The sequence below is a fragment of the Thermothelomyces heterothallicus genome (genome assembly GCF_042370625.1).
Source record: "Thermothelomyces heterothallicus CBS 202.75 unplaced genomic scaffold P884_scaffold_12, whole genome shotgun sequence".
Taxonomy (NCBI): Eukaryota; Fungi; Ascomycota; class Sordariomycetes; order Sordariales; family Chaetomiaceae; genus Thermothelomyces; species Thermothelomyces heterothallicus.
The window spans coordinates 641,094-667,958 of NW_027192573.1; the positions used below are offsets into that span (position 1 = coordinate 641,094).

The 26,865-nt window shown below is 58.2% G+C and overlaps 9 protein-coding genes across 9 annotated transcripts; 5 read left to right on the forward strand and 4 right to left on the reverse strand.

Annotated features, from left to right (window-relative positions):
• Positions 1-426: 426 nt before the first annotated feature.
• On the forward strand, positions 427-1,462 carry P884DRAFT_260027 (Pex12 amino terminal region-domain-containing protein). The gene has a single exon (XM_069441398.1). It carries the CDS (start codon positions 505-507, stop codon positions 1,369-1,371), a length of 867 nt encoding a protein of 288 aa, XP_069297345.1. The 5' UTR covers positions 427-504; the 3' UTR covers positions 1,372-1,462.
• P884DRAFT_292365 (Metallo-dependent phosphatase-like protein) lies at positions 1,463-3,523 on the reverse strand. Its single transcript, XM_069444160.1, has 3 exons — positions 2,541-3,523; positions 2,169-2,250; positions 1,463-2,050 (listed from the first exon to the last, which is right to left on the reverse strand). Exons 1-3 carry the CDS (start codon positions 3,197-3,199, stop codon positions 1,682-1,684), a joined length of 1,110 nt encoding a protein of 369 aa, XP_069297346.1. The 5' UTR covers positions 3,200-3,523; the 3' UTR covers positions 1,463-1,681.
• Positions 3,524-6,200: 2,677 nt separating this feature from the next.
• P884DRAFT_285304 (uncharacterized protein) lies at positions 6,201-7,853 on the reverse strand (the record flags this gene model as incomplete). The annotated part of the gene is made up of 2 exons (XM_069443757.1): positions 6,201-6,434; positions 6,537-7,853. 2 exons carry the CDS (start codon positions 7,851-7,853, stop codon positions 6,201-6,203), a joined length of 1,551 nt encoding a protein of 516 aa, XP_069297347.1.
• A 2,886-nt stretch (positions 7,854-10,739) lies between these two features.
• P884DRAFT_300082 (ZIP zinc transporter-domain-containing protein) lies at positions 10,740-12,295 on the reverse strand (the record flags this gene model as incomplete). The annotated part of the gene is made up of 3 exons (XM_069444735.1): positions 10,740-11,241; positions 11,319-12,001; positions 12,137-12,295. The coding sequence occupies 3 exons, from the start codon at positions 12,293-12,295 to the stop codon at positions 10,740-10,742; spliced, it is 1,344 nt and encodes a 447-aa protein (XP_069297348.1).
• A 1,911-nt stretch (positions 12,296-14,206) lies between these two features.
• Positions 14,207-15,666, forward strand: P884DRAFT_285306 (uncharacterized protein; the record flags this gene model as incomplete). Its single annotated transcript, XM_069443758.1, has 2 exons — positions 14,207-14,322; positions 14,635-15,666. The coding sequence occupies 2 exons, from the start codon at positions 14,207-14,209 to the stop codon at positions 15,527-15,529; spliced, it is 1,011 nt and encodes a 336-aa protein (XP_069297349.1). The 3' UTR covers positions 15,530-15,666.
• Positions 15,667-18,302: 2,636 nt separating this feature from the next.
• Positions 18,303-20,442, forward strand: P884DRAFT_25351 (uncharacterized protein). The gene is made up of 2 exons (XM_069440801.1): positions 18,303-18,765; positions 18,920-20,442. The coding sequence occupies exons 1-2, from the start codon at positions 18,431-18,433 to the stop codon at positions 20,223-20,225; spliced, it is 1,641 nt and encodes a 546-aa protein (XP_069297350.1). The 5' UTR covers positions 18,303-18,430; the 3' UTR covers positions 20,226-20,442.
• Positions 20,443-21,492: 1,050 nt separating this feature from the next.
• Positions 21,493-22,461, reverse strand: P884DRAFT_300085 (RNA polymerase; the record flags this gene model as incomplete). Its single annotated transcript, XM_069444736.1, has 3 exons — positions 21,493-22,021; positions 22,137-22,219; positions 22,369-22,461. The coding sequence occupies 3 exons, from the start codon at positions 22,459-22,461 to the stop codon at positions 21,493-21,495; spliced, it is 705 nt and encodes a 234-aa protein (XP_069297351.1).
• Positions 22,462-23,727: 1,266 nt separating this feature from the next.
• P884DRAFT_25374 (uncharacterized protein) lies at positions 23,728-25,389 on the forward strand. Its single transcript, XM_069440830.1, has 2 exons — positions 23,728-24,886; positions 24,980-25,389. The coding sequence occupies exons 1-2, from the start codon at positions 23,948-23,950 to the stop codon at positions 25,166-25,168; spliced, it is 1,128 nt and encodes a 375-aa protein (XP_069297352.1). The 5' UTR covers positions 23,728-23,947; the 3' UTR covers positions 25,169-25,389.
• Positions 25,390-25,411: 22 nt separating this feature from the next.
• Positions 25,412-25,807, forward strand: P884DRAFT_25383 (uncharacterized protein). Its single transcript, XM_069440836.1, has one exon. The coding sequence runs from the start codon at positions 25,472-25,474 to the stop codon at positions 25,769-25,771; it is 300 nt and encodes a 99-aa protein (XP_069297353.1). The 5' UTR covers positions 25,412-25,471; the 3' UTR covers positions 25,772-25,807.
• The last annotated feature ends 1,058 nt before the right edge of the window (positions 25,808-26,865 follow it).

Sequence of the window (26,865 nt, forward strand, 5' to 3'; positions counted from 1 at the left end):
GAGGCAAAATAAGAGAGAAAAAATAAAAGGAAAGAAGAAAATAAAGCTGGGGAGAATAAAAAGATGGAGTTCATACCTGCCCTCCAGGCCCGTATCGACGAGCACAAGCCGTCGCTCTTCGAGCTCCTCTCGGAACAGCAGCTCGCCGCCCTACTCCCGCCGACGGTCCGTTACCTGCTGACGGTGCTCACGCAGCGGTACCCGCGGTACCTGCTGCGGGTGCTCAACTCGTTCGACGAGCTCTACGCGCTGGCCGCCCTCGTGGTCGAGCGCCACTACCTGCGCACCCGCGGCGGCTCCTTCACCGAGCACTTCTACGGGCTCAAGCGCGAGCGCGCGCTCGCCGCCGAGATCCCCCGCGCCAGCGCCGCCGTCCCGGGCGCCGTCCGCGACGCCCTGCGCCTGCGCCCCGCCGACGTCTGGCGCAACCTGCTCGTCATCGTCGGCGTCCCCTACCTGAAGCGCAAGCTCGACGAGGCCCACGAGGCCGACGCCCCGCGCGCCATGATGGGCGCCGCCTACAACCGGCCCCCGCTCCCCGGCGCCCCCTGGCGCGAGCGCCTCGCCTTCTGGTGGCGCTGGTTCCTCAGGCGCGTCTACCCGGCCGTCAACGCGGCCTACTACCTCTCCATCCTGGCCTTCAACCTGGCCTACCTGTTTGACAATTCCAAGTACCACAGCCCCTTCCTCTGCCTGATCGGGACGAGGGTGAGGCGGATGAGCGCGGCCGACTACCGGGCGATCGAGGCGCTCGAGGAGAAGGCGGCCAAGCGGAGGGGCGGGCGGTCGGCGGCGGCGAGGATCCTGGGCGGCCTGTCGCTGGTGCTGCCGACGAGCATCTTCGCGCTCAAGTTCCTCGAGTGGTGGTACGCCTCCGACTTTGCCAAGCAGCTGTCGAGGAAGGCGGCCGAGAGCCTGGATCTGCCGCCGCCCGTCGTGGCGGGGCTGCCCACCGGGGGCGGCGGCGGCGGGTCGGAGAAGGCGCAACAACCGAGGAGGGAGAAAGAGCTGGGGAAGGACAAAGACAAGGAGGGGGAAGAGGAGGTGAGCGAGGAGGAAAAGGAGAGGCGGGCGATCGAGCGGGCGCCCGTCTCGGCGTCCTCGCTCCTGCCCATCTACACGGTCCCCCCGCCCGAGAACTCGGACCAGTGCCCGATCTGCGAGGGCGAGATCACTACGGCGGCCGCCTGCCAGACGGGCATCGTCTACTGCTACCCCTGCATCCACAAGTGGCTGACGGGAACGCATCCGAGGCAAGAAAAGTTCATGGCCGAGAGGACCGGCAAGTGGGAGAGCGGCGAGGGCAGGTGTGCCGTCACGGGGAGGCGTGTCCTGGGCGGGACCGAGGGGTTGCGGAGGATCATGGTCTAGGGTAGGCCTAGCTAGTACAGTGCCGGTAGCGGGCTGTATCACACCCCGTCAACGGATTACCGATATATATATAATGTCAACTGCGGGGATGACGATTTCAATCTCGATTCATGTGTATTAATGATGTAGATGTATTCCGGGAAAGGAATCCCTTTTTACGTGTAATTAGATGCTGCCCAGGTTCTGCACAATGCAGACCGCTCAAGTTATGTCGCCCTTTTCTTTCTCTTTTTTGATACTCCGATGTCACCTCCCTTTCTTTTTCTTTTTTTTCTTTTTTTTTGTTTTCTTTCTCACCCGGTCCGACCGCCTACAGATCCACCACTATGGCAGGATTCCGTAGGCGCCCGCTGTTCCCGTACATCAGCGACGCGTTGACCATGAGGGCGCCGTTGTTGGTGCCCGGGCCGAGCATGATCCACTTCCACAGGATGCTGGCGACGCCGTACCAGAGCACATTGAAGGCGTCCCTCCAGCGGGCGACCGACACGAGGTCCCGCAGGGGCCCCGCGGCCGGCCGCGCCATAAGCGACTCGTACGCCCGCTGGCACTCGTCGTAGTAGACGGCCTCCTTTCCGTGGCCGTAGTGGACGTGCCCGAAGACGTGCAGCTTGGGCTTGACGCGCCAGACCTCGTCGAGCAGGCCGGCGCAGCCGAGGCCGAGGTCGAGGTGGTAAGCCTGTGCGTTTTTTTTTTTTTAAGTTTTTTGTTCGTCAGCCCTCTTCCCTCGCGCTCTCCGTTCTTCTCGGCCTGCGCTATGAGAAAAAGCTCGAGGACAGGGTGTAGTATGTACTCACCGGCGGCGTGTGCGTCACCAAGACATCCGTCTCCTCCGGCACCCGTCCCCGCCATGGATGCTTTTCCCTGTCATACTGGAATCTGTATCCGTCCGCACGAGCTCACATCAGCCTTGAATGCCCATCGAACCATTTTCCCCCCATCCTGGGATTGTCGAGAAAATGGCGTAGAAGCAAGAGCTATAGAAAGAAAACAACAAAAAGAGAAAGTTTTTTTTTGGGGGTTGGGGGGGGGGGGAGGGGTGTCGACCCCGGCAAGAGGAATGAGAGGTGACCCACTCGTCGCCAACCCTGGCACTGACCGGCTTTCGTCCCCCACCCCAAATCCCAACTTAGGGCTGTGGGGGGAGAAGGTGGGTTGGGAAAGCTTACGCGAACCCCTCGCCGCACCACGGCACCGCCCCGAACCCGTACACGTTGAGCCGCCTGCCGCCTTCAAACTCGAGCTCGACTGCCCTGTCGCAGAGGTACTCGATCCCGGTCCAATCCACCTCCCCGCCCTCCCCGCCCTCCTCCTCCTCCTCCTCCCCCTTCTCTTCACCCGTCCGCTTCCTGACCCGCTCGTCGAGCCACGAGTCGTGATTACCCCCGACGACGACTTTCCAGCGATGGCCGAGCCCGCGCAGCCAGTCGACCTGCCGCTGGATCTCGGCCGGTGTTCCGCCGACGGTCAGGTCACCGCAGTGGATGAGCAGGTCGCCGTCCGGGATGGCGGTGGTGGGGGAGCGGTGGTCCGGGACGAGGTTGTGGGTGTCGGAGAGGCAGACGACGCGGATCGGGCGCCTCCTCCTCCTGCTGCTGCTGCTGCTGCTTCTGCTTCTGCTGCCGCTGCTGCCGACCGGGCCCCAGCCGTGCCGCGACGGAGGATGGAAGGGCCGGCCGCGGAGGGGGAGCAGGACGTGGCGGTAGAGCAGCGAGGTGAGCCACTGGAGCGGGGAGGCGAGCAGCCAGTCGAGCGGCGTCCGAGGATCCCAGGGGGAAGCGCGGCGGAGGCGGAGGAGGATGAGGAGGTTGTTGAGATGGCGAAGCATGCTCGTTTTTGTTTGGTCGATTGGGGTATATAGCCCTTCTTGTTTTGTTTTCTTTTTTCGTTTAGACCAAAGAAATCATGTGCCTTATCCATGTATGTATATCTAGGACATGTGATCCATATCCTGCTGTAAACAAAGTCGAGAGAGGGCTGTGTTAATGGGTGAGTCGGTGTGTTGAGCAAAAATGGATGCGATGTGTTGTTGAGTTACACAATTTGCAGAGTAATCATTTCGTGTCGAGAGTTGGGGGATCGATGTGTTGGAAACAAGCCCAACTTTTACTAGGCCGCCAGTTGAGGGCGAGAAAATGCCATTTTGGGAACAAGATGTGGTTGAAGACGAAACGATGTCACGAAGCCGCTCCCTGGTAAATTGTTGCTACATTAAAGGGCCTGAGGCTTCCTCTTGAATCAGCTAGCGTTAGTTACTGCGTACGGATGTCGGTATCAGAAGAGGCTCACCGCCAAATTTGGCCGGCAGAATGACGGCGCAGAGGCGCAATTTGAAGTATAGTGGGTCAAGCCACTAAACCCACTATAGTAGAAGCGCTGTAGATTTGTGTTAGCGACTTGACCTTCTGTAACTTTAGCGACTTTACATGGTTCGTGCGCAAAAGCGGTGAGCCAGTTCGATCCGTTTATTTGGCAGCCAACATCTTTGGGAACATCTAAGGAAACAAAAATAAAAAAAAATAAAAGAATAAATAAAAATAAATGAATAAATAGAAAGAAGAAAGATCAAGCAGTACTGTAGGTAGAAAACTAGAAGTCGTGGACAGCTTTATTCGTGCCGTGATGGTAGGAAACCGTCTGGACGAGGCAAGCGAGGTATTCAAGTGGGCGCATTGTGTTTGCTTGATCTCGAGGTCTTGATGGGGTACTCCCCATGGAATTAAGCAAGCTGTACACCTTGTTAAAGTCTCATAAAGAACTTACAAATATATACAAGAATAGATGGAACCGGCCGAGCCGCAGCGAAGGAGAGAGCTTGGTCTTCCTCGCGGTGTTGAACTGCGGAATGTGCTCCGTTCGCGTTGACCGACGATTAGTGCCTCAAATCCTCTCTCGCCTTGATCGCACCAAATGCCCACTTGTTTAACATGCTGCCCCCAATAAGGTTCGAAAACGATTCCTTCAATGTCCCAAACGCTGGACACCGTTTCGGACCCAGGAGTAGGGGATGATGCAGCATGGCTGCCTACAAGTAGAAGGCCCGAAGCCGGGACCCATACGGACTGCATGTATGTATGTACATTGTACATGTACATACATAGTTACTGTACAGATTACATATACATGCATACGAGCCCTAGTCAACCTTGATGGCCCTGGACGACATCAGGGAGGTGGCGAGAGAGGAGACGACCAAAGGGTTTCATCTTTGGTCGTGGTTATGTGAGGTGATGCGCGTGAGAGTCGGGCTCGGTACCCCTCCACTTGGTACCTAGTACTCCGTAAGTGACCGGGGAGATTTTGGGGAGAAACGAATGGAATCGGCATCGAGTGCCTCGTGGGGACAATAAGAACAAAAAAATTCCAAGCGCGCAAATTAGTCGGCCTGCTGCTTGGCCAATCCAGCGACTGTACTCGTAAGATAGAGTAAAAACAAATGAACAGCTCGAAACCCGGTTGTGGTGTTGAAGTCGATAGGAAGGCAGTTACTACTGCCTAGGTAGATGGGCCGGAAGGTTCCGGTCACCCCTGCTACCCTGGCCAACACCCGGCCAATCCCCTGAGATGCCGGCTCACTCACTAACTCATTGAACGCGCGGGCGTGCGCGAGCTTGTTGCAACCTCGAGGGGGCTTCCCGCTAACACTACGGGACAGATATAACGGCATTATAATGTCTCGCCAAAGTCCATCAATGACTGATTGACAACTCAGTACGGATTACAGGGATATTGCTCTTGAAACAATATTCCTACGTTATTGTCTCGTGAACATTAGCATCCTACAGAGCAAAGCGCTGTTAAAGATCGCTCGCTATCATCATTCGGCTCTTGGAGATCTCCAACTCTCACTTACACATGCAAGTAACAGTTATACCGTGCCAAACGATCTCGTATCCGATATTTGCATACTTTTGGACTTTTGGATCAAACAGCAAACAAGACAAGTATACAGTATTCGAGGGGTGTAATCCTTTAGTTCTTTATTTTTTTTCCCTTCCTCTCTTTTTTTCTGATTTCCCCCCTTTCTTCTGACAAGCTGGTGATACAGGAGGTGACGTGATCTATCGAAGAGATAACAGCGTTGGTATGTTGCCATAGAAAAAAGTTTGGATCTCGAATGAACACTAATTAAGGTAGTTTCTTCCCGGGCTGCCAAGGTGAGGTGATTCAAGTTGTTGTAATTAGGGCTTTGCTTGTTTCTGTACGCTGGGTAGCTTAGACCAGGCAGAGTTCAGGCAGCGTTGTACCAAAAAGCGCCGAGATACGGCCTGTTAAAATTTGTATGAAGTTGTGAACACAGTTGCTGGTTCCACCAGTCGACAGGCAGGGGAATTCGGGTGGTAAGGAGCAACTTTTGTGTTTTTTGGGCTCAAATCGAGGCGGGGACGGCTTGATCGGAAATGCTGAATAAACAACACCGGAGACTTTTCAACTTCAGTGGGACAGTGGCAAAATGAATAAGACCGAGAATTACAAATTCGAACGAGACGAGGAGTGTAAATACTCGGGTATCCTGTTCCGAGCCATGTCTATATCGTTCAGTAACAATTTGGCCTGGTTCATTCAACATGTCTGTCCCTCTTCCCTTCGTTTTATTTTTAGTTCCCTAAACGCCATCCCGAAAACCTTAATGCCAAGCAGTGCCCCGAGGACTGCGTCCCAAGATTATATCCTAGGTGGGTAGCCAAGAGAAAAAAAAAAGGGAATGAAAAAAACTAAAAAAGAAAGGAGGGGAAAAAAGAAAAGAGGAGATCAGTGACCAGAGGCATCATAAACTCATTCCTGCGCGAGACTTTTTTTTTTTTTGCGGAGGGAGGTCGGTCAGTCAGTCAATCCCTCCTCCGTCTCCGTCCGGAGTCGTCGTACTCAGGCAGCCCGCCGCGATCCGCCACCTGCCCGGCCGCACCCGCAGCCAGCATCCAGCTCTCCCTCCCTTCCCTCGTCTGCTCCTCCGACGGCGGCGCCCGGAGCACCCTCGGCCGGAGGTGCTCGTCGGCAGCGGCCTCCTCGAAGCTCGGCGGACGGTCGCCCGGCGCAGCCTCCTTTCCCCCTTCCCCGTCTGCCTCTCCCTCCTCCTCATCACCATTATCCTCCTCATCCCGTTCCCCCCCGCGATTGTTCGCTGTGGCGGCGGCGGCGGCGGCAGAGCGGGGCGACCCATCAACGGCGATCTGCAGGGGGACGACGACCGACAGGCTCGTGGAGCCGGCGCCCTTGGCCGCGACCCCGACGGTCAGCTGTACCGTGTAGACGCGCGAGGCGATGCACGAGTGGAAGGTGGGCACCAGCATCTTGCGGTCGGTCGGGAGCGAGAGCGGGACGGTGAGGGTGGTGGTGTGGTGCGCTTGGGGCGAGGAGGAGCGTGACGAGTCCCACTTGGTGCGCGGGTCCTCATGGTCGCTGCTGTCGCTGTCTTCCACGCAGCTGCTCCCGTAGCCGGAATCCCGGCGCGGGATGGTCGGGTGGGAGGTCCAGGCGGGCTGTTCCGCCAGCGTCACGGCGGGGAGGGCGACGGAGCTGGAGTACTGGCCCCGGCGGTCCGGGCAGCACGGGATGATCCACTCGCCCAGGTTGGGAAAGCAGGGGATGGTTCCCGAGGAGAAGTAGGTGTGCGCGGTGAGCTTGGCGGTGACGCCGGTGATGGTGGGCGGCAGGGCGCGTGGGGACTCCGGGGCGAAGACGAGCTTGATGTGGGCCATCGGGTGGGACATGACGCGGCGGCCATCGGGAGACAGGACGGCGGCGCCCGGCTGGACGGCCTCGGCCCGGATGCAGCCGACCTTGGTCGTCAGCATGTTCTTGCGCAGGTACTTCGCCTTGGACATGCGGTAGAGGCGGTCCTTGTCGGTGATGCTGAGCGGGGGCTCCTCGGGGGTGGCCGGGAGGACTTGGATCGGGTAGGTGGCTTCCATGATGCGCGTTCTGCAGTCGCTGTCCTCCCGCACGACGCGAGCCTTGATCGAGTAGACGACCTGAGCCATCTTCGGGGCCATGTCGTCGCGCTGCCAGCCGCCGAGGCTGGGCGGCAGCTTGACGTGGTGGTCCTGGATGGTCTCGGAGTGCCGGGCATGGTTGCACGCGTTGATGGTGAGCTGGCTGGGGATCACGAAGTTGAAGGGGATCTTGAAGGTCCGGCCGGCCTCGAGCACCCTCGGGAGCGGGTAGGTGGACTCGGGTATGGGCATGACCATCTTGAGGAACGTGTGGGTGACCTCCTGGGGCATGCCCATGCCCTCGTAGGTGGTCTTGGTGTGGCCTAACAGGAGGATCTGGATCGAGTCAAAGCGAACGTCGCGCTTGGTGGTGATGGTCACGTCGCCGGCCACGGGAGACAACGAAGTGTAGACCTTGGAACTGCTGTGGTCCTTCAAGTTGATGCTAATGTCGGATTTCGGATAGGCCATCCGTGCGGCCTGGCTCGAAGCGAAGCCGGGAGAGGTGATGCTCGAAGCCGACGAGGCGGCGTTCACCCAGGGACCCATGTTTTTTAACCACGGTAGGCTGTTCTTTTGCTGCTGGGATTAAGACGAGAGAAAAGAGATAGAAGATTCCTCGACGAGAATAATGAGAGAGGGCGTACGGTCTCGGGTCAGGTCGACCGCGAGTGGTTTTGTTGCCCAGCAGAGACAGCAAAGCCACTCGTCCCCTCTTATTAGACTCGTGTATAGGAGAGACGAGAATGTCGCTGCGGAACTGATGGTGTGTAAGTGATGAACCTGCCAAGTGGGGCAGGAGGCGTTTTGGGCGCAATGGAAGGAAGCGAAGCCTGGAATAAGCTTTGGTAAGACGATGACGGTGAGGATTCTGGACTGAAAGATGCCTCAGGAGGCAATTCTCTGTCTTTTTAAAGAGAGGTGCCCTCGTCCTGTTTGAGGATTCGCAACTGAGCCCTGTGACTGACAGGGCGGTAGGCTAACTCTGACTCCCTGACTCATTACAAAGCAACTGTGCTTCTCCGGTACAGTCAGAGCCTTATAGAATGCCAGTGGTGTACATACGTAAGGTACTTTTAACGTAAGGTCGTGCCTCCCACGCCCGTGACAGGGCGTCATGCTTAAGCGGTAGCCCGGGCGGGTGATCTGTTGGCACCTGGTTCTTTCCCGACTTAGCTCGCCGTGCTCGTTCAAGCCAAGCGCCGGGCTCTGATTGGCGAATTCAAGGACGCCGGCAGGGCCCAGTGTCGCCTCGACCAAACGGCGGCAGTATTAGGGCGTGGCTCGGCACCATTGCCCTTTCCCTATTCACATACGTACACTACATACCGTATGTACCCGCAGTCGCTGCAGGTTCCGGCAACCGCAAGTCGCGGTACCTTCAAGGTGCCCAGGCATCGATCATGCGGTCAAGTGGGGCATCCTTGGCTTTTTCTCCGCTGCAGGGCGTCGACAGCGCCGTCGTCAGCCAAGGAAACCTTGGGAGGCTTGCCAGGTCAGTCGCGGCGTGGCATGTCTGTTTGAATGGAACTGGCTGGAGAAATGCACCATCTCGGCCCCCAGCATTTGCGGCTACTTGCGTACTTTCCCACCGCGCGTTGCGCAGCAGGATCGGTACCAAGCAGCAAAGCAGTGTCAATCCATGGACGCATCGTTTGAATGACGGGATAGTGTACAACTAACTGATATGTTAAAAAAATAGGGACATGGTCCAGAGCGCCCCACGCGACCATTGACCAGCTTGCTCGGGTCCCGCACTGACTAGACTTGTGTAGTGAAGCTCCGCAACGCCCTAACAGCAACCTAGCTGTTCCTGGGCGCTTGGCATTCTCGTCACTTGTCTGGGGAAAGGCGCAGAGGGCCCAGGGTCCGATCATCGGATGACAAACACCCCGCCGTTGTGGAAGGCAAGAGCATCATGACCCTCAAGTCTCGACCAAGCGCTAAGCACACCTTCACAACACGTATTGGCCTGGTTCTGGGAATTCGAGGATGGAGGGGTTCGAGACCACTAACCTCCATCCGGTCTCGGACGATCGACAGGCGATGGTGGCTCGCCTAAGAACTAACTATATCCGCAACGCGCGCTCCGCATCTGACACTCCGCAGTCCTGCGCTCGATCCTGGGGAAGGCGTTTTGCGCTAGAGATTCGGATTCAAAACGTCGAGGCGCGACGAATGTTCCAGCCCTTTCCTCTCGTACACGAGTGTTCTTGGCCTAGGGGGCCAGCACAGAATTCGCAGCACTACCTCCATCTACTGTACATACAGTAAGTGTAGTAGACCTACAAGTCACCAAGACCTGAAGAAGGGGCCGCTCACGCCGTATCTGCAGCTCACGGAGCCGCCCAGGATAACCTGTCCTCGCTAACGGACACCTGTGGAGGTCTAGTGTCGTCGTTCAGGCGTGGAGAGCCGGATCCATCGCATTCGCTCACCATGCCGTGTTATATGCAGGTTAGAGTCATCCGCAACGCAATCGCGAGAGTTGCGTCCCCACATTCCGTGCGGGCCCACGGAGTCCGCCAAGGCGCGGGACCCTTGTTGTCTTACAAGCACGAAAGTACGGATACAAATAGCATACTGTTTACCCACGCTCTACACTACCAAGTATCCGTACACTGGTGCGAAATGTCGACTCCAAGTACCCCAAGTAGTTCCCGGGCTGTAGTAGCACGTAACCCGACGGTTTGGAACCTCCGACGGCCCTTCCGAACGCGCTCAGCATTTCCGACGTGGAAGACGCGCTAAGGGAGAATGCGCCCTTTGCGAAGACAAACGAAGCACCAGCGGAACGAATCACCATTTTCTGAGCAAGCCACTGCCTCTGTACCATGTACTAGCGAGTTCGTGTCTGAGCGGGCTCGCTTGCTGCTGGGGCTTGTGGCCTGGGGCTTACGCCTTTCACTTGACATGTTTCTTAACGTTTCGTCTAAACATCAACTCAGGGTTGAAAGAAACATCACGCCCCACCGTTAGCGATTTTAGTGGACTCATAGCTGGTCAATACCCACGCTTTGTCAGCGGAGTGTTAGGTAACGTTAATTGATCTTGTGTAAGCAGACAATCTATTTCCTGTTTTTTCCTTCTTCGCATCACAACGAAACAATGGAAACTGCTTGAGATGGTTGAAGCCGAGGGCCTGCAAAGCCGTATGGGACCACTTGTTCACGGCTCAGGACCGCCGCATCTATGGGTAGCCCGAAAGATAATTCAAAAATTCTGTTACCAAGCCTCCTGGACGTTACACCGCCGGAAACCGACGGTGACCGTCTATCAGGTGTGACTCCCGCTTTACTAGTAAGCTCCGGCAGAGCGACGTGACTGCACCAATTTTTTTTTTTTTTCTGCAACAGGGGAGGGATCCACTGCAATGAGGCAGGGCAATGCACCCTACGGACGAGGTACTACTGTACAGACCAATTCCCTCCCACCTCACTCGTGCCACGAAATGTACAGCATGATGCCCGCACCGGCCAGGATGGCCGGGAACTGCACTAGCATCCTGCGCAGCTCGGCGGCCTTGTTAGGGCCCGTCTCCAGCAGCTCGGGAATGACGGCCACGGTGCCGACGTAGAGAAATGTACCCGCCGTGAAGGGCAGCAACATGTCGCCCCAACTCAGACTGGTACCCCAGATGCCGTCGCGCATGCCCATCTCGGCGCCGCTGGTGCTCCCACTGCCGCCGCCACCGCCAAACTCCTGCACCGCAATGCCGATGAGTGTGCCGAGCAGGGCGCCGAGGGCGGTGACAAACTGCGCGCCCATGGCTTGCCGCTTGGAGAAGCCAGACTGCACCAGCAACGCAAAGTCACCCACCTCGTGCGGGATCTCGTGGAAGAAGACGGCGACGGTGGTCGTCGCGCCGATGGTCGGGGACGCGTAGAAGGAGGCCGACATGGCGAGGCCGTCGGTGATATTGTGCGTGAAGTCGGCGCTGCAAAACCGATGATTAGCCTCAACCATCCTTCGACAAACAATCCCAACAACATCTGGAGCGCTGCCCCGACGTACATCATGTTCAATAGCCCGCCCAGCTTCACCGACTGGCTCGCCTCCTTCTTCTCCTTCTCCTTCTTCTCCACCACCTCGCCAATACCCTTTCTCCCCTTCCCCTTCTTCCCCTTCCTCGACTTCGCCTCGCTTCCATCCTTCCTCTCCACCGCAGACGAAAAACTCCCTTTCCCCTCCCCGTCGCCGCCCAGCTGCTCGTCCTCACCATCGTGCCCGTGCCCGTGCCCGTGCCCATGACCATGACCATGACCATGCTCATGCCCCGCGGCCCCCGTCGCGATCCTCAGCCCCTTGTCCATGGCGACAAAGGCCAGGAACCCGACCAGCACGGCGACGCCGAGCAGCAGGTTCCGGTTCGGCTCGACCAGGACGAGGCGCGCGCGGTCGGGCTCGTCCTCGCCCAGGAAGATCTCGGGCAGCAGGTGGAAGAGGGTGTCGCCGAGGAGGCCGCCGACGGCGAAGGCCACCATGACGGAGAGGGCGGCCGGGTCGATGTCGGCCGGGCAGAGCGCGAGCAGCAAGTTGGGCGGGCCCGAGATGTAGAGGGTCGCGAGGAGGGCGTTGGCGGCCGGGTGCGCCGACGGGAAGAGCCGGGCGAAGAGCCGCGTCGTCAGCGACGAGGGCGGGCGCGCCGCGTGCTGCGCGGCCTTGGCCTGCGAGAGCTGGGCCACGACGGGGCATTGCTGCGCGTGCGAACGGTTCGTTAGCGGAAATCTAGTTTTTTTCTTTCTTTCTTTCTTCTTTCCATTGACCACCTGGGAAAGAGGGAACCGGAGAATCGGAAGCAGACACGTGTTGGCGGCAGGGTTACGACGGACCTGGAGTTCGGCATCGAGCTGGGAGAGGGAGATGTTGTCGACGGCGGGAGGGTCGGCCTTGATGCTGGTGCTCCTCGCCCACGCGGTGAGGGCAAAGGTCGCGACGAAGAGGAAGGTCGCGGCGCGGGAACGCCGGGACTGGGGAAAGAGCATTGCCATTGCTGGCGCGCGGTGTCGGTGGAGATAGTCGCGTGGGAAGTTGGCCGACAGCAAGAGGGGCAGGACGGGAAAGGAACCGGATCGCGTGGGTTGCGGAGTGGACCCAAGGCCAGCTTGTCGAAATTGGCAGGAGGACTACTTGCCAGGGCCCGCACCCCGTAGGGCTGAATTTTGATTTTGGAGCATGATCGAATCGGGAAGCTTGGAGGCCGATCCCTGGTGCCATGAGAACTCACACCAAAAGTGTATTAACCAGTGTAATGGTGCTGTCCAGCAACTTTTTTTTTTTTTTTTTTTTTTTTTTGGTTTTCGTTCACATGCTTCCAGTGGACAATATAGAGTACACTAACTAACGCTTAAATTAATCAAGCTACTGCGACTTTACAAGCCCTGGCAACAACCGGAGCCCCGGTTCCTGCAACCTTATCGAGAATATTGGGGGACAAGTTTCCATTTCGGTGTAACAAAGTTGGACGTGGTGAAAGGCCGTGTTTGTATATTTTCCGAGTATCATGCATTGGTCATCAGCCCGATGAAACCGCTCCCAGCAACGATGAACGATGATAATTCCGGACGCTGACTCCAAAACTCGACGACCTCCTGATGGCCGAGGTTTTTGCCCAAGGTCGAGTTGGCCGGCTCACGATCTCCGGTGGCCCCCCCCCCCCCACCCCAGAGAGAAATCCATAAAGTTGATATCTCTCTTTCGTCGACGAGCCTTCTCACTCTGCATCGCACGCGTCGTCATCGCTGTTGACGCCGTCATCTCCCCGCTCACCCGCAATCTCCGCACACGATATGTCAAAGAGCGGTCTCGTCCCCAGCTCCTCACCCACGATCCCGAAACTTGGCTCCGGTGTCCCCCTCGCGGCATCCCGCAGAGTGTACCACCAGACGTTGGCCCTCCCGAAGAGCGGGCACCCGACTGCTTCTTGGGCGTGTTGTCGGTGAAGAAGGCGCCGTAATTGAAGCCCTGGTATGCTGCTCGTGCCGGGCAGACGACAGCGGACATTACCGCTAGGCAGACACTGGCTCGCATCGTGGGTACTCCTAGTGGCCGACGAGGAACCCATGCCGCAAGAACGAGAGGACTCTCCTCAAAGACCCCGAGGTGCATCCGCGGACGTTGAGAAGCTAGGATAAGTGGTCCTATAGGAAGCGGAGTACATGAATGGAAGAGGGGAGCTGAAATACTCGAGTTAATCCACGGGGAGAAACCAGGATACGTTGTCGCTTGGTCATACGTGGAACTTAGGTCCGGACGCAACAAAGAGTAGAGGAGGGGCTTAGGGGAAGTATGGTCATCAGTCTTCAAACGAACTGGCCTTTAAGTACCCCGTGACGGCGCACCAAGAGACGAAAGCGTGGCAACAACCTTCACCTGGGGAACATGAACCTCATCTGGGAACTACACAAGTGATCGATTCAGGGGAAATATACAGGCACTAGCTTGTCCATTGATGCAGCCGCTCTTCTGTTAGTCAATGCCGAATAACTAGCGCGATATGCGTTTACTCAAGGGGTGTAGACGGTGTAAGTCATGCACGGGGCTGAGATGGCCGCGCTGTAGTAGCTTGATGAACGGCATAGAACCCAGTATGAGGTTTAGTTACGTCGAAGACTGCCGAGTATCTACCTTATCATTGATCCGGCAAAGACGATCAGTACCCAGGGTAACGAGCCTCTCTGCCCCGCGTTCGAGCAGGATATCCAGATGTTGGGTTCGGCAAACAGTTTGACCGACGCCCTGATACTCAAGTTCGAGCAGATACTAGCGCCAAAGGCTTCGACATCTCGCTGCCGCACGGAGCTGGATGTTAAAGATCAGATTCAGGTATCCGAGACATCCCCACGTTTTTTTCCCGTATGTTCCTGCAAGTATCCCCTGCTTATGTACGAAGTGAGACCTACATGCAGCGTGCCACCCGCTGCCCCGCAGGACCCCTGGATCGCGAAGTGCCCCGCATTCAAAACGAGCAAGTGATGAAGTCACCGCAGACGACGATGCAAGGGTCGAGCCAAACAACGTCCAGCTCACCTTTCCCTGTCCGGCGAGAACGAACAACCTTTACTCGCAGTTTCCCCCCCCCCCCCCCCCCCCCCCCCCCCCCCCAAAAAAAAAAAAAAAAAACAAAAAAAAGAAAACCCATGACATCGAGGATCTCTTACCGTTCCACACCTTCCACGAGATTGCTAAATATCAGTCCGGTGTACCCGACTTATCTACTAAACGTGAGGAGAAGCACAACAGCCACGACCAAGAAGGAAGAAACCAAAGTTTCGACCCCTCAACCCACCATGGCAAGCAACAGCAACACCAACAGCAGCACCAACAGCAGCAGCAGCAGCAGCAGCAGCAGCAGGAGCACGAACGCGGCCCCCTGGCGCGCCCCCTTCCTCTCCCACGTCGCGCAGCTCGCGACGGCGACCTTCACGCTCGCGACCCTGCACCCGGCGGGGCGGTCCGAAGCGCCGACGCCGGCGCTGCCCTGCCTCCCGCGCGCCCGCACCTGCGTCTTCCGGGGGCTCTGGGCGGAGCTGCCGGCCAGCCGGCACAACCGGGCGCCGCGCAACCCGGCGGGGGTGTACGAGTCGGACCTGCCCGTGTTCACGACGGACGCGCGGTCGGACAAGGCGACCGAGGTGTTCGACTCGGCGCCGGCGGGCGACGTCGAGGCCAGCGGCGGGGCCACGGGCGGCGGGGGACCCGTGGAGGCCGTGTTCTGGGTCGACGCCGCGGGCGTGCAGACGCAGTGGCGCGTCAGGGGCCACGCGTGGGTGCTGGCGGGGGACGTGGACGACGAGGCGTCCGAGGGGGCGAGGAAGGCGAGGGAGGTGCTGAGGGCGAGGATGAGGCGGGTCGGCGGCGGCGGCGGCGAAGGGGAGGCAGAAGAAAAGGGGTGGAGCTTCGCGAGGGAGGTGACGGCGCACTTTGGGAACCTGAGTCCGCTCATGCGGGGGTCGTTCAAGGCGCCGCCGCCGGGGACGCCCCTGGCGTATCATACCGCCAAGGGGGAGGCGGTGGGGCAGAGGCTGGATGACTTAGAGGACGAGACTGCGAGGAGGAATTTCAGAGTGGTCGTGATTGTGCCGGATGAGGTCGATCAGGTGGATCTGAGCGATGAGCTGCGGCCGAGAAGGTGGTTGTATGTCTATCGAGGGGTCGGTGGAGAGTCGAAGCTGCCTGGTGGGGAGATCATTGGGGAGTGGGAGAAGGTCGAAGTCTGGCCTTGAGCTAGCCTGGTTTTGATCGAAGCGTTGGAGAAGGGGGGGGGGTTGTGTGTGTGTGTGTCGAAGTGGGAGCGGTATAGCACAGGGAGGATTGCCCGAGAAGCAGCGCGTATATGAGGGAGAAAGAATGACCGGTTGCCCACGCATTATCGTGTTCAGCTTCTCTGCCCCTTCTCGTCTGTATCAAACGTTGGTCTCAGGTCCAAGCTCGCTGGAGTTGCGAGGGCCGGCCTGTCCCAAATGCCAAGACGTGGCATGGTCTGATGTGTACGGAGTAGTGTACCCGTATCTTTGAACCGACCGTGTGTAGGTTTACTTGTTCACTCTGTGGTTGGCCGTTCACCTGACTGATATGACAAAAGAACACAGTGTACTCGGGAGGCTGAAGCGCTATCAGCTCAAGCTTCAGCCGCAATACTTCTCTAGCAAATTGTTTTGGATTTCGATCGGCCGAGGGCAACTTAGCAACATTAACTTGCGTGCCAGAGAGTTCGAATATCATGGAGGAAACGCAGGAGATGTTCCACAAGGCTTGGGCTCGACTTTGATGTTGCGTCGGGCGAATCCATCGTTTTGGTGTTGAAGCGCTCTACTGCGCACTGTACGTATGCAGCGGCTGTGTGGGGATAAAAAAAGTCGACCAAACCGTCTGTGCATCAAGCACAGACGTTGAGACTGCATCAGCCACCTTTGAGGAAAGTGCAATGGCATCTCGATAGTTAGCGATACTTTTTTACCAACAGTACTTTACAATCTATCCATGTTCTCACACGCCCCTCGCTGATTCCGATTTTGAGCGTATCATCCCGTCATGGCCGTTGGCACGCCAAAGACAGGGGACCTGGCTGCCGGGCCACTGCAATGGCACCCAAGAACGCGACCCCGATGACAGGTCCACGGACGGAACAGCCGGCGGCCATGAGGCGCAAATGTGGCAAGAGCCTGCGCCGCAGCAAATGCGGGGAGCCCACCCAAAGAAGAAGCAGCCCCAGTAAAGGTTCGCCCCTACCAATCAACTGACAGATTAAGCGAACCCAAGAGCGGATTATGATCTTGCCCGAGTGGGTGTGCAAGTCCCACAGCCTAGGTACGGTACGTAACGAACCAGCCTACTGGAATCGTTCCTGGCATACCCTAGCAGCGATTCTCCCATTCTGCCCTCGATGCCCCTCCCGCGCCACGCGGTCGAGCTGGTTCGGGGAGGATGAAGCAACGGACTGATGGATATGGATTGACGGCCGGATCAGCCAATTGGACGATCGCAGTTTCACCTTTGACAACTGGCTGCTGTACCTACCACCATCCTGGGACACTGGCTCCTTTATCTCCTCGTAAGTATTGTTTTCGATGCAGGTCTGGCGCAGAGCACATACCAAAGAAGTTATATGCGCCGCGCTTATACCCCGCGCCATCCCCACGAAAGGGTTTGCCCCCAAACGGCAGGCCCCTCTCTACTCTGGTACTCGAACCGGGCGAGCATGTGTTGGGGGTACGGCATGTTGGATTGCGCGAGTCCGAGGTGCTTTCCCTCGGGGCACCTGCACGCATCGCGAGTCTGTTGTTATGTGCTGCCGTCGCCCGAGCCATGTGCCGGCGTTTCGACAGTTTTTCTGCGCGAGGCGAAAAACCACGCAGCCATGATCCCTGTCTGGCCCCGAAATGAGGTTCGCTGGCCGTTGCGAATGCCGACCCCACTTCACCGAGGGCTACAAAATATTGGGAGAAGGCTGGCCCTGCTGCGTCTCTGGCGTCGCCTGGGAGCCTGAGCTCGGCTTTTCATCAGGCTGGGAAAGTAGGGCGCGAACAGCTCACTGCTTGCCCGTGTTGCGTGGTTTGCAGTGAGCAGCGCCCCCGGTTCTGCTGTGGTGGTGGTGGTGGTTTAGCGCGATCGCGCTCAGGCATCGCAGAGTGGTGGAGTTGACCAAAAGTTGACAAGACTAAACCCTAGTAGTACTCAAGTAACTAAAGAATGGGGAGAGTCATGCGACAGATTGCCGACGCACAACCGGCAGATCCCTCGAGACGCAGAGCACGGTTACCGGTCAACGCCCCAGGTTAGCGGCGGTCAATATACACTACGGAGCGGAGAACGTCAGCAGTCTACTATGTACACCGCCGGCCCTGAAGAAACTTGCCAACTCAACCACGCTTACTGTGTACATACCTACACAGTAGTGCCCTTTCTGATCGCTGCTAAGATGACGTCCCGCTGCTTTGCGGGACGCGGGCTGTGGTGGTTGGGCTAGCAGGGAAAAGTTTCGCGCATATCGCAGGTGGCCCGCCTCTCAGGATCCGCGATTTGGCGAGAGACCAGGCCCACACTCATCGACGGCTCTGGGATCCCATGCGCTCGGTGGCATGGCCAGAGAGATAGTGTAGATAGGCTCTGCCACCGCCAAACCCGGGCCTTCGCTCTGTGGCCTCGCGTGCCTGTCCCATTATTATTTTGGATCTCTGCACCCCCTCTACGTTCTGCGAGCCGGTTCTCTTTTTCATCCCTTGTTGCCTCCAGCGAGTTTTTATTTCCCCTCTATCCACGCCTCATCCAACATACGAAAGCTTATCGGGACCCTTGTCCATTCACATGCCGTTGTAACGGCTCCGTCACAGTTTTGCCATTTTTGTTTTGCGTGCTGTTTACCCGGTAGTTAGTCCCCGCTATTATTTCCGGCACCAGGGCAAACAAAACGCATCAGCGATCCGACGTCACCGTGCCTGCATCACCGTTACAAGGAACATACCGAGACCCGGGGACTTGGAACGACCGAGGAAAATCCCCGGGAAAGCCACACGACAAAGCGGTTGGTGAAACAGGGCTAGGACAGAGGGGAACACAACCGACGGCCCGCTCGTCCCTCCTCGGAGGATGACGGGCGTGGCGCTCGTTCGAGCGTCGACGCAGCCATGGCTCTGTATTCAGAACCCCCGCCGCTGCGTCTGTATAGCCAGGACAAGCCGACATTGTTGGTGTGCTGGTGGATCACCATGTTCTGCGCCATAATCATCACGCTCCGGGTCGTAGGGCGGTTCATCCGGACCGAGAAGCTCTTTAGGGAGGATAAGACGGCGGCCCTGGCGCTCGTGCCTCTGTTCCTGCGCATGGGCGTCGTCCATGTCGTTCTAACCTACGGCACCAACAATGCCCAGCTACAGGACGCCGGGCTCTCGGACGACCAACTCCACAAAAGGTCCATCGCCAGCGGCCTGGTTCTGCTGAGCAGGCTCTTCTACGCCGCCACGTACGTGTGACGTCTCTCCATCGGGCCTTCTACTCTTCCCCCCCCCCCCCCCCCCCCCCCCCCCCCCCCCCGAATCGCTTCGATGGGTCTCTTCTTCTTCTTCTTCTTTTCTTTCCCCCGAGCTGTTGCTGCTGACAATTGCGTTTTCTCGCAGGTTATGGGTGCTGAAGTACGCCATCGTCGAGTTCTTCCGACGGCTCAACGTCACCTGGAGACGGACCTACGAGCTGTCCTTGCTGTTCATCCGCGGTTTCCTCATTGTGACCTTTCTCGCCGTGGTGATCAGCGACCTGGCCGAATGCCGGCCTTTCTCCCATCACTGGCAGGTCCTCCCCGATCCGGGGGGACAATGCCGTCAGGGGTATGCGCAGCTCCTGACCATGGCCGTCTGCAATATCACGACCGACCTGATGCTCGTCGTCTTTCCCGTCCCCGTCATCCTGAGCAGCGCCATGACCGCAAAGCGCAAGCTCCAGCTCGTGCTCCTCTTCTCCCTCAGCCTCGCGCCCGTCGTCGTCACCATCTACCGAGTCCCCAAGATCCTCAGACACCACGGGAGCCAGCAGACCCGCTCCCTCTACGCCTCCATCGAGCTGCTCTTCGCCACCGCCGCGGCGAACGCCCTCGTGCTGGGCTCCTTCGTCCGAGACCGGGGCGTGAAGAAGCGGCGGTTCAAGTACGACTCCATCGCGGCCGCCTCCGTCGACCGCTCGACCGCATCCGAGCACCGCCGCCCGACCATGCTCCGACACTGGGGCAGCGACGAGGACCTCGTGAGGGACCTGGGCCTCGGTGTGAAGCCCGAGCTGCGAGAGACCCGGTCGTCGCTGGCCGAGAACCGCCTGTACGTCCCCGCCCCGCCCGTCCACGCGCACCACGACATGACCGCCTGGCGCTTTCCGGCGGGGCGCCACGACCGGCCGGACTCCTCCCCCCGACGGAGCGACGACGACCAGCACGCCGACAGCAAGTCCACGACGCGCAGCGACTCGATCGCCACCCACCGCCGCGTGTCCTTCTTCGATTACGGCGGCCTCCTCGACGACCAGACCCCCCCGCCGACGACCAACTCGCGAGAAGAGAGCTCTTCCCGAGATCCGAGCCGCAAGTTCGGCTCCGCTTCCGGCTCCGGCTCCAGCTCCGACTCCGACCCATCGCCGACCCGGGTGCCTGAGCCGGCCGTGCCCGCGAGCGGGAACGGGTTCCTGAGGGGCTCGGCCGCGCTGCTCCAGGACCTCGGAGGGTTCTGGGGACCGACCGGGTCGAGGAGCGCCAGGACGCCGAAACAGGGGACTAAGGGCGGAGGAAGCAGCAGCCGCCCTTCGCCCACCGAGCAAGCTTCGACCGAGGGGTCGAGGTCGCCGCAGCAGCGGGACGGGCTCCCGAGTTGGGATGAACAGCAGCCGCAGCTGATGGATGTTGGTGGGCTGCTTGATCCGCCTGGTGGGCAACAACACTAAGCAAGCCTTTTTTGTTTGATCTGTTTCTGTGGGGTTGCCGTCGATGACGTTGACACACACCCGGCGTCTTCCGACGAAGAGTCGTCCTGAGCTCATCGAGCCGGGTCAGCAGCATGCCCTTGCTGACTTCACCCGGATTTCAAAGTCGGGGATGTCTTATTACTGTTTGTTTGTTCAAACGGCGTTTTACCGGCTGCTGGGGTTTCTGACTGGCTCGGATTGGCCAGGTTTTCAGTTGTGAGAAAGGACCTATATGATATGACCGAAGGCGTTACGGAATTTACTCGACACCGAGAGACGGGAGGGATTCACGACCCTCGCCACCAACGATGGACGATGCGGCAGACTGGTCCGGGCGGGAACCCGGCAATTTCTGTCTCCGAATCGTTTACCTCACTCACTCTCTGAGGACTGAGAAGGGAGACGACATTCCATGCATGTTGGGGGAGGGAAGGATGGTGGACTCGCGCTCAGCCCGCTGATTGTGCGTTGCCGCCGTCTCAAGCGACTGGGTCCTCCGGCCATCTTGTTGATGCTCTTATCCACGAATCGCGGTGTGTTCTTGTTGGAACCTGCTGATGGTGCATTGGCCTCGGTTGGGCGGTTGTTTGATCTTCTTGCGTTCTTATTTGCGATATACCCCGGGGCGCCACCGCCGTCGTCCTTGTATTAATTGATCAGGAGAGCTTCATTACGCACACGCGTAGCTAGATGCCTCCAACGTAGATATAATATCCTTTCAAAACTATGATGACGATGAGTTTAGTAACTACATCACAGGCAGCCGGGCTGGCAGTAACTCACGCTCTGGGCAGGGTACCCGACACGGGTCCCATGTATATTCCATCTGAACGAAGCGTCATGCTCTCATTTGCTCAGAAGAACGACCTTGTTCGAGACTCAGGACAGCCAAACCAGCAAAAAGGATGAGACCATGCTTGCCCTCCCGGGACGAGAACGAAAAAAAAAAAAAAAAAAAAAATTAATCCCGTACAAACAAACCTTTCCCCAACGCCAGAGTAAAGCAACCAAATGCAGAGTCCGACCAGCCCAGCGAAAACTAGAACGCCCTCTTTTGGTTCGGTTTGAGGTGACCGCTGAATAATAAGTCTGCATCCCATGCGGCGCTCCCAATCACCACTAAATGCGATGCTCCCGCTCCGGACCCCACCCCCATAATACCCCCATCCCACCTTTCCTTCACCCTTCCCGTTCTCCTCGTCTAACCGCAACCGGCACACGGAGCTCGCATTGACAAAAGCCTGCTTCATACGCAGAGCCGGTAACTGGCATACCGCCCCGCCGTCTCGCTGGTGCGTATGATCTTGACGACCTGGCCCTTCTTGAGCCCCAGGTAGCGCGCGATGGGGTCCTTGGACAGGATGCGCGGCAGCTGGGTCTCCTTGAGGCGGTAGCGCTTCAGCAGGGCGGCCTTCTCCTCGCGGCTGAGCAGGACGTGCTTGGGCACGAGCTCGTGGTGGGTGATGTTGACGAGCAGGTCCTCCTCGAGGAAGCACTCGATCAGGGTGAACTGGGAGGTGACGGTCATGACCTTGCGGGCCTGGGCCGAGAGGGCGACGGCGGTGACGAGGATGCCGGCCTTGAAGTTGTTGGCCGAGCAGTGCTCGACGAACTTCTTCATGACCGAGATGCCGATCGACGTCTTCTCGGGGCAGAACTCGACCCAGATGGTGCCGCATTCCGGCGCCGGGTCCGGGTTGGACGGCGTCGGCGGCGGGGTAAACTTCTTGATCATGGCCTCGGAGGGGCGGGCGGAGAACTGCATCTTTGCGCGGCTGCGGGGGGGCGAGGAATGTTAGTCACGGTTGAACCCGGGAAAGTCTCTGTCGGGTTGATGATGATGATGATGATGATGATGATGATGATGGGATGGGAGCAATGGGCTCGTACTTTGGGCTGCCGTCCTCGTTGGTGTATTCGGCGCGGAAACGGTCGAGCGAGATCTTGACTTCATCTTCAGCCAGTTCGTAGCCCTGGGAAGAGAGAGCATAGTCAGCATCTTTGGCGTTTGTTTGTTTAAGAAAAAAAAGAATAGAAACGAAAAAGAAAAAAAAGAAGAAAAGAGAGGGAGAGAAACAAAAAAAGGGCATGAGGTGAGGTGCCATATCAGCAGTTTGCATACCCTGTCCTGCACCATCTCGTGGACGGTCCTCCATGCGCGCCAAAGGCGCGTCACCTCCTTCAGGTGGGCGCTGGCGTTGTTCTCTTCTTCCATGCTAGCGGCGATAGTAAGGTCGGCTTGGACTGTGCTTCGCGAAGGGTCTGTTGAGGTCGGGGGAAAGTCGGTTTGACGAGCGGTCGAGGGGCAATTGGTATGTGGTGTTTGCGATGCAATGCTTGAAAGACTTCTTCCTCAAAAAAATGCGGCGGCCTACTAGCCGCACGGCTGCGGATGGGTCCGGGCAGCCCTGCTAGACTCTACACAGCACGCAGCGAAGTGGAAGCAATTAGAGTTTTCAGTTAGCTGCATATGGAATACAGTGTTTTCAGATGTGTGGTAGTACCTGGGTTGCACTGTACCCGCTGGTTTGTCTACTACGACACAAATGGCTAGCAAGAACGCGAACAACGAAAAAAAAAAAAAAAAAGAGAGAGAGAGAGAGAGAGAAACAACAAACGAGTTTAAGTATCCCGGGTTGCGGAAGTGCAGATTAATGTATTGCCCAAGGAGAAAGATGGAGTGCACGTGGGAGTCAACGCATAGTAACAGAGGAGACAACATTGTCAAGACGTACTGTACGGGCCCGATTTACTGAATATAGATATTGCCGAGCCAGGCAACAAATGGTGGCAAGGATTCGCCGTATGTGCAAGTTTACTTGCGATAACTGCATCCAGAAAAAAAAAAAAAAAAGGCCACGGGTTCCGGAACGGGTGAACCCCAAAACGAAATTTTGGAGATCCAACGCTGAGCTGTAGAGGAACGCCGAACTACGCCCATATATATCCCTCGTCCGGAGGGCACTTTTTGGCCGTGCAGTGTTCCCGCACAGCCGATTTGCGTTGCAGTACTATAGTTAACGTTAGATAGTTACTGGCCAGAGAAAGCTTATCGATTCCTTGCAACCACCGTGTCCACGACCCGAGCGTTCGCATCGGCGCATCAACACACGGCCATCTCCGGAGTCCCCCCGTTCGCCTCCCCCTTGTTGTTCACCTTCACCTCGGTTACTCCACGTCCCACGAAAGAGACACTGCTACTATAGTCCCCGCCGACACGCTTCACCATTCAATTCACCATGGCTACCGACTCCGCCACTCCCTCTCCGGCCGCCCCTGCCGTGACCCCCAAGGTCCCCAGGCCAGACGAAGAGGCGTACCAGAAGACGCTGGCAAAGCTCCAGAAGGAGCACGACGAGGCGCTCGCTCGTTACGTAAGTGCAGCGCATGGATGACGGGCAGTCCCGGCCATTGCTCCCTCATCAAATCAGGCTCCGCGATCGATTGGGCCGAGACTGACCCGGGTTGTTACCGCTCCGCTGCAGAATGCGTCCAAGGCGAAGCTGGACAGCGCGCTGCCCAAGCAGGGCCAGGAGAGCCCCCTGATTGCGCGCAAGAAGGAGCTGATCGCCCAGGCCGAAGAGATTCGCGCGAAGCAGGGCCTCGGTAAGGCTGCCCGGGGCGGCAAGCTGGACCAGATCAAGGCCCTCGAGGAGGAGATCAAGAGCCGGATCAGCAAGCGGGATGCCGCCCGCGCCAAGATGCCCTACAAGAGCGTCGAGGAGATCGATGCCAAGATCAAGCAGCTCGAGCAGAGCGTCGACAGCGGCAAGCTGAAGATTGTGGACGAGAAGAAGGCCCTCGCCGAGGTCACGAGCCTGCGCAAGCTGCGCAAGAACTTTTCCACCTTTGACGGCGACCAGAAGGCCATCGACGATCTCAAGGCCAAGGTCAAGGAGCTCCGGGACTCGATGCAGGACCCCGAGGCCAAGAAGCTCAGCGAGGAGTACAATCGGATCCAGGCCGAGCTGGCCTCCGTCAAGGCCGAGCTCGATTCCGTCTTCAACAACCTGACCGCCCTGCGCAACGAGAAGTCGGAGCTCCACGAGAAGCAGCAGCAGACGTGGGCCGCCCTGAAGAAGCACAAGGACGAGTACCATGCCCAGCGCAAGGCCGCCCTCAAGTGGGAGCGCGAGGTCCGCGAGAGGCGCAGGGAGCGCGAGCAGGCCGAGCGCGAGCGCATCGCCAAGGAGCGCAAGATGGCCCGGGCCCAGCAGATGCTGGCCGAGGCCAGCGAGCCCGCCTTTGCCGAGGAGATCCGCCGCGCCAACAACCTGGTGCGCTTCTTCGACCCCTCGTACGTCGTCGAGGAGAAGACGCCCCTGCTCGCCGACAAGGGCCTCGCCGCCACCGCCCAGCGCAAGGTCGACGACTCGGCCTTCCAGGGCATGAAGCTGGTGCGCAAGGAGGACCGCGACGACGAGTATCTCCCCGCTGTCAAGAAGGGCAAGAAGGGCAAGAAGAGCCACCCCTCCGAAGCTCCTGCCAACAAGTTCAGCTGCCCGCCTTCCGTGATCGAGGACTGCGCCTTTGTCGGCGTTGACCCGCCCATGAGTGCGGCCGAGGTTCCCGAGGTCGTCGAGAAGGTCAAGGCCAAGATCGCCCAGTGGAAGGCCGACCAGCCCGCGCAAACCCAGAAGGTACGTATATACATACATATATATATACACGTCTTGTCCCGTTCATTTCTCCCCCCTTCCACGTTTCACACGTCACTAACCCCGGACGCGCAGAACATTGAGAAGGCCAAGAAGGAGATTGAGCGCCTCGAGGCCGAGGAGTCGGGCGCCAGCACACCAAAGAAGACGAACGGAAAGGAGACGGGCGCCGACCAGGCCGTGGACGAGGCCGCCGAGAAGGTGGCCGAGGTCTCGCTCAACGAGCAGAGCGAGGCGCCCAAGGAGATCGAGGCCACCGCTTAAGCACCCGGCAATTCGCAACAGGACGTGTCGGCCTCACTCACTCACTCTCACTCTCACTCTCTCTCACTCTCTCTCTCTCACTCTCTCTCTCTCTCACTCTCTCTCTCTCTCACTCTCTCTCTGACTCTCCAGCAAAGCCACGCACCGTTCCTTAGAACGGGCAGTTCACTGGCTTCGTGTTCTGAGGGGAAAAAGGGGGGGGGGGGGGGGGGGGGGGGGGGGGGGGGGGGGGGGGGGGGGGGGGGGGGGGGGGGCCATGAGGGGGACATATATTCTTGGTTTCTTTGTAGTATCCGGTTTCTAATGTCATCATTATCCTTTCTCTGCCTGGCACACGCGTTCCGCATCTTCATCGCTTGGCTGTTCAGCGGGATCCGAGTCGTCTCTGGTAGCGTTTATCGTCGTCATGGCTTGGTTTCTGCCCGCTCCTCTTCATGTCTCTATCTACCTTGCCTTGTCTCTATGTCTGATAGCGGGTACGGGAAAGGAAATAGGAAAACGGGTATGATTGGGGAAGGGTTCCTCGCATGCATATATATCCTGGGCCGTCACCAACCGCCCACTCACTCCCCCCCCCCCTCCCCAAGTTCGAGGGCCAGGTGAAGCAGGCCGCCGCGCCGGCGTTGGGTCAGGGGAAGGGGAAGGGGGGGTGATGGGGAAACCGTGCCGCCGCCCCTTCCCCTTCTTTCATCGGTACGCACCACAGCAACGAGAGAGAGAGAGAGACCCTACATCCTCAACCACCCTCTCTCCCTTCTCTTTTCCCGACCCAGACAAGATTCTTCGTTCCACCTTAGCTCGCCCGCTGCTGCCCATGCTTGCCGCCCCAATATGCGAGGTCCACGCAGGTGGTTGGAGGGGTGGCATAAACGTCGACACGCCCATCGCGCCCGCTCGCTCGCGTAGATAGTCCGACCCCCCAAGACATCAGGCATTCAATATTGTCCATCGTCGCTCCCCCGTCGTTTCCCGGCGTCGTCCCGCGAATGTCTGGCGCCGGCCGCGAGGGAAGAAAAAAAAAGAAAAGAAAAGAAGAAAGAAAAAACCGGCTCAGCGGCATCGTACCGGCGGCTCGACTCTGTCAGCATCAGGCCTGCGGCTCCTGTGCTACATTAGGCACCGCCGCTGCATAGCGTTTAGATTCACGGTCCGTTTCTCCTCAGGATTTCTTTTTGTTCTATTGTTTTAGGGAAAAATCAGAAAAAAAGATAAAAACCTTCAGGCATGTATGCCCAGCGGGAACTCGGTGCCGGGCTTGTAGCAGCACAGCGCTCTGAGAATGTCTGATGTGGTTGTCGTTGGCATTGTCGTTGTCGTCATCCTTTTCTGCTCTCCCACCCTCTTCCCCCTTCCGTTCTCTCTCTCTCCCCTTGGGGCCCTCCCTCTGATCGGATCACCCCCCCCCGGCCCAAGGAAACCGGACCAGCCACGGCAATACGCGGCCGGTTGTACGGAGCACGCGCTCTCCGGCCGGTGGTGCGACACGGCATGCCCGGTGGAGATCTTGCGCAGGCGACGGAACCGATGTGTTACACACGCGCGCATACACTCGCTCGCTCACGGGACACGTAGCCGATATATATATATATATATTCTTCCTTTTTTGTTTTGGTCCATGTGGAAACGGGAGAAGGGGCCGCATAAGGGAATGGCCGCTGGAACCCGGACCTCCCTTCTCGTCGTTCGGGGGGCCCATC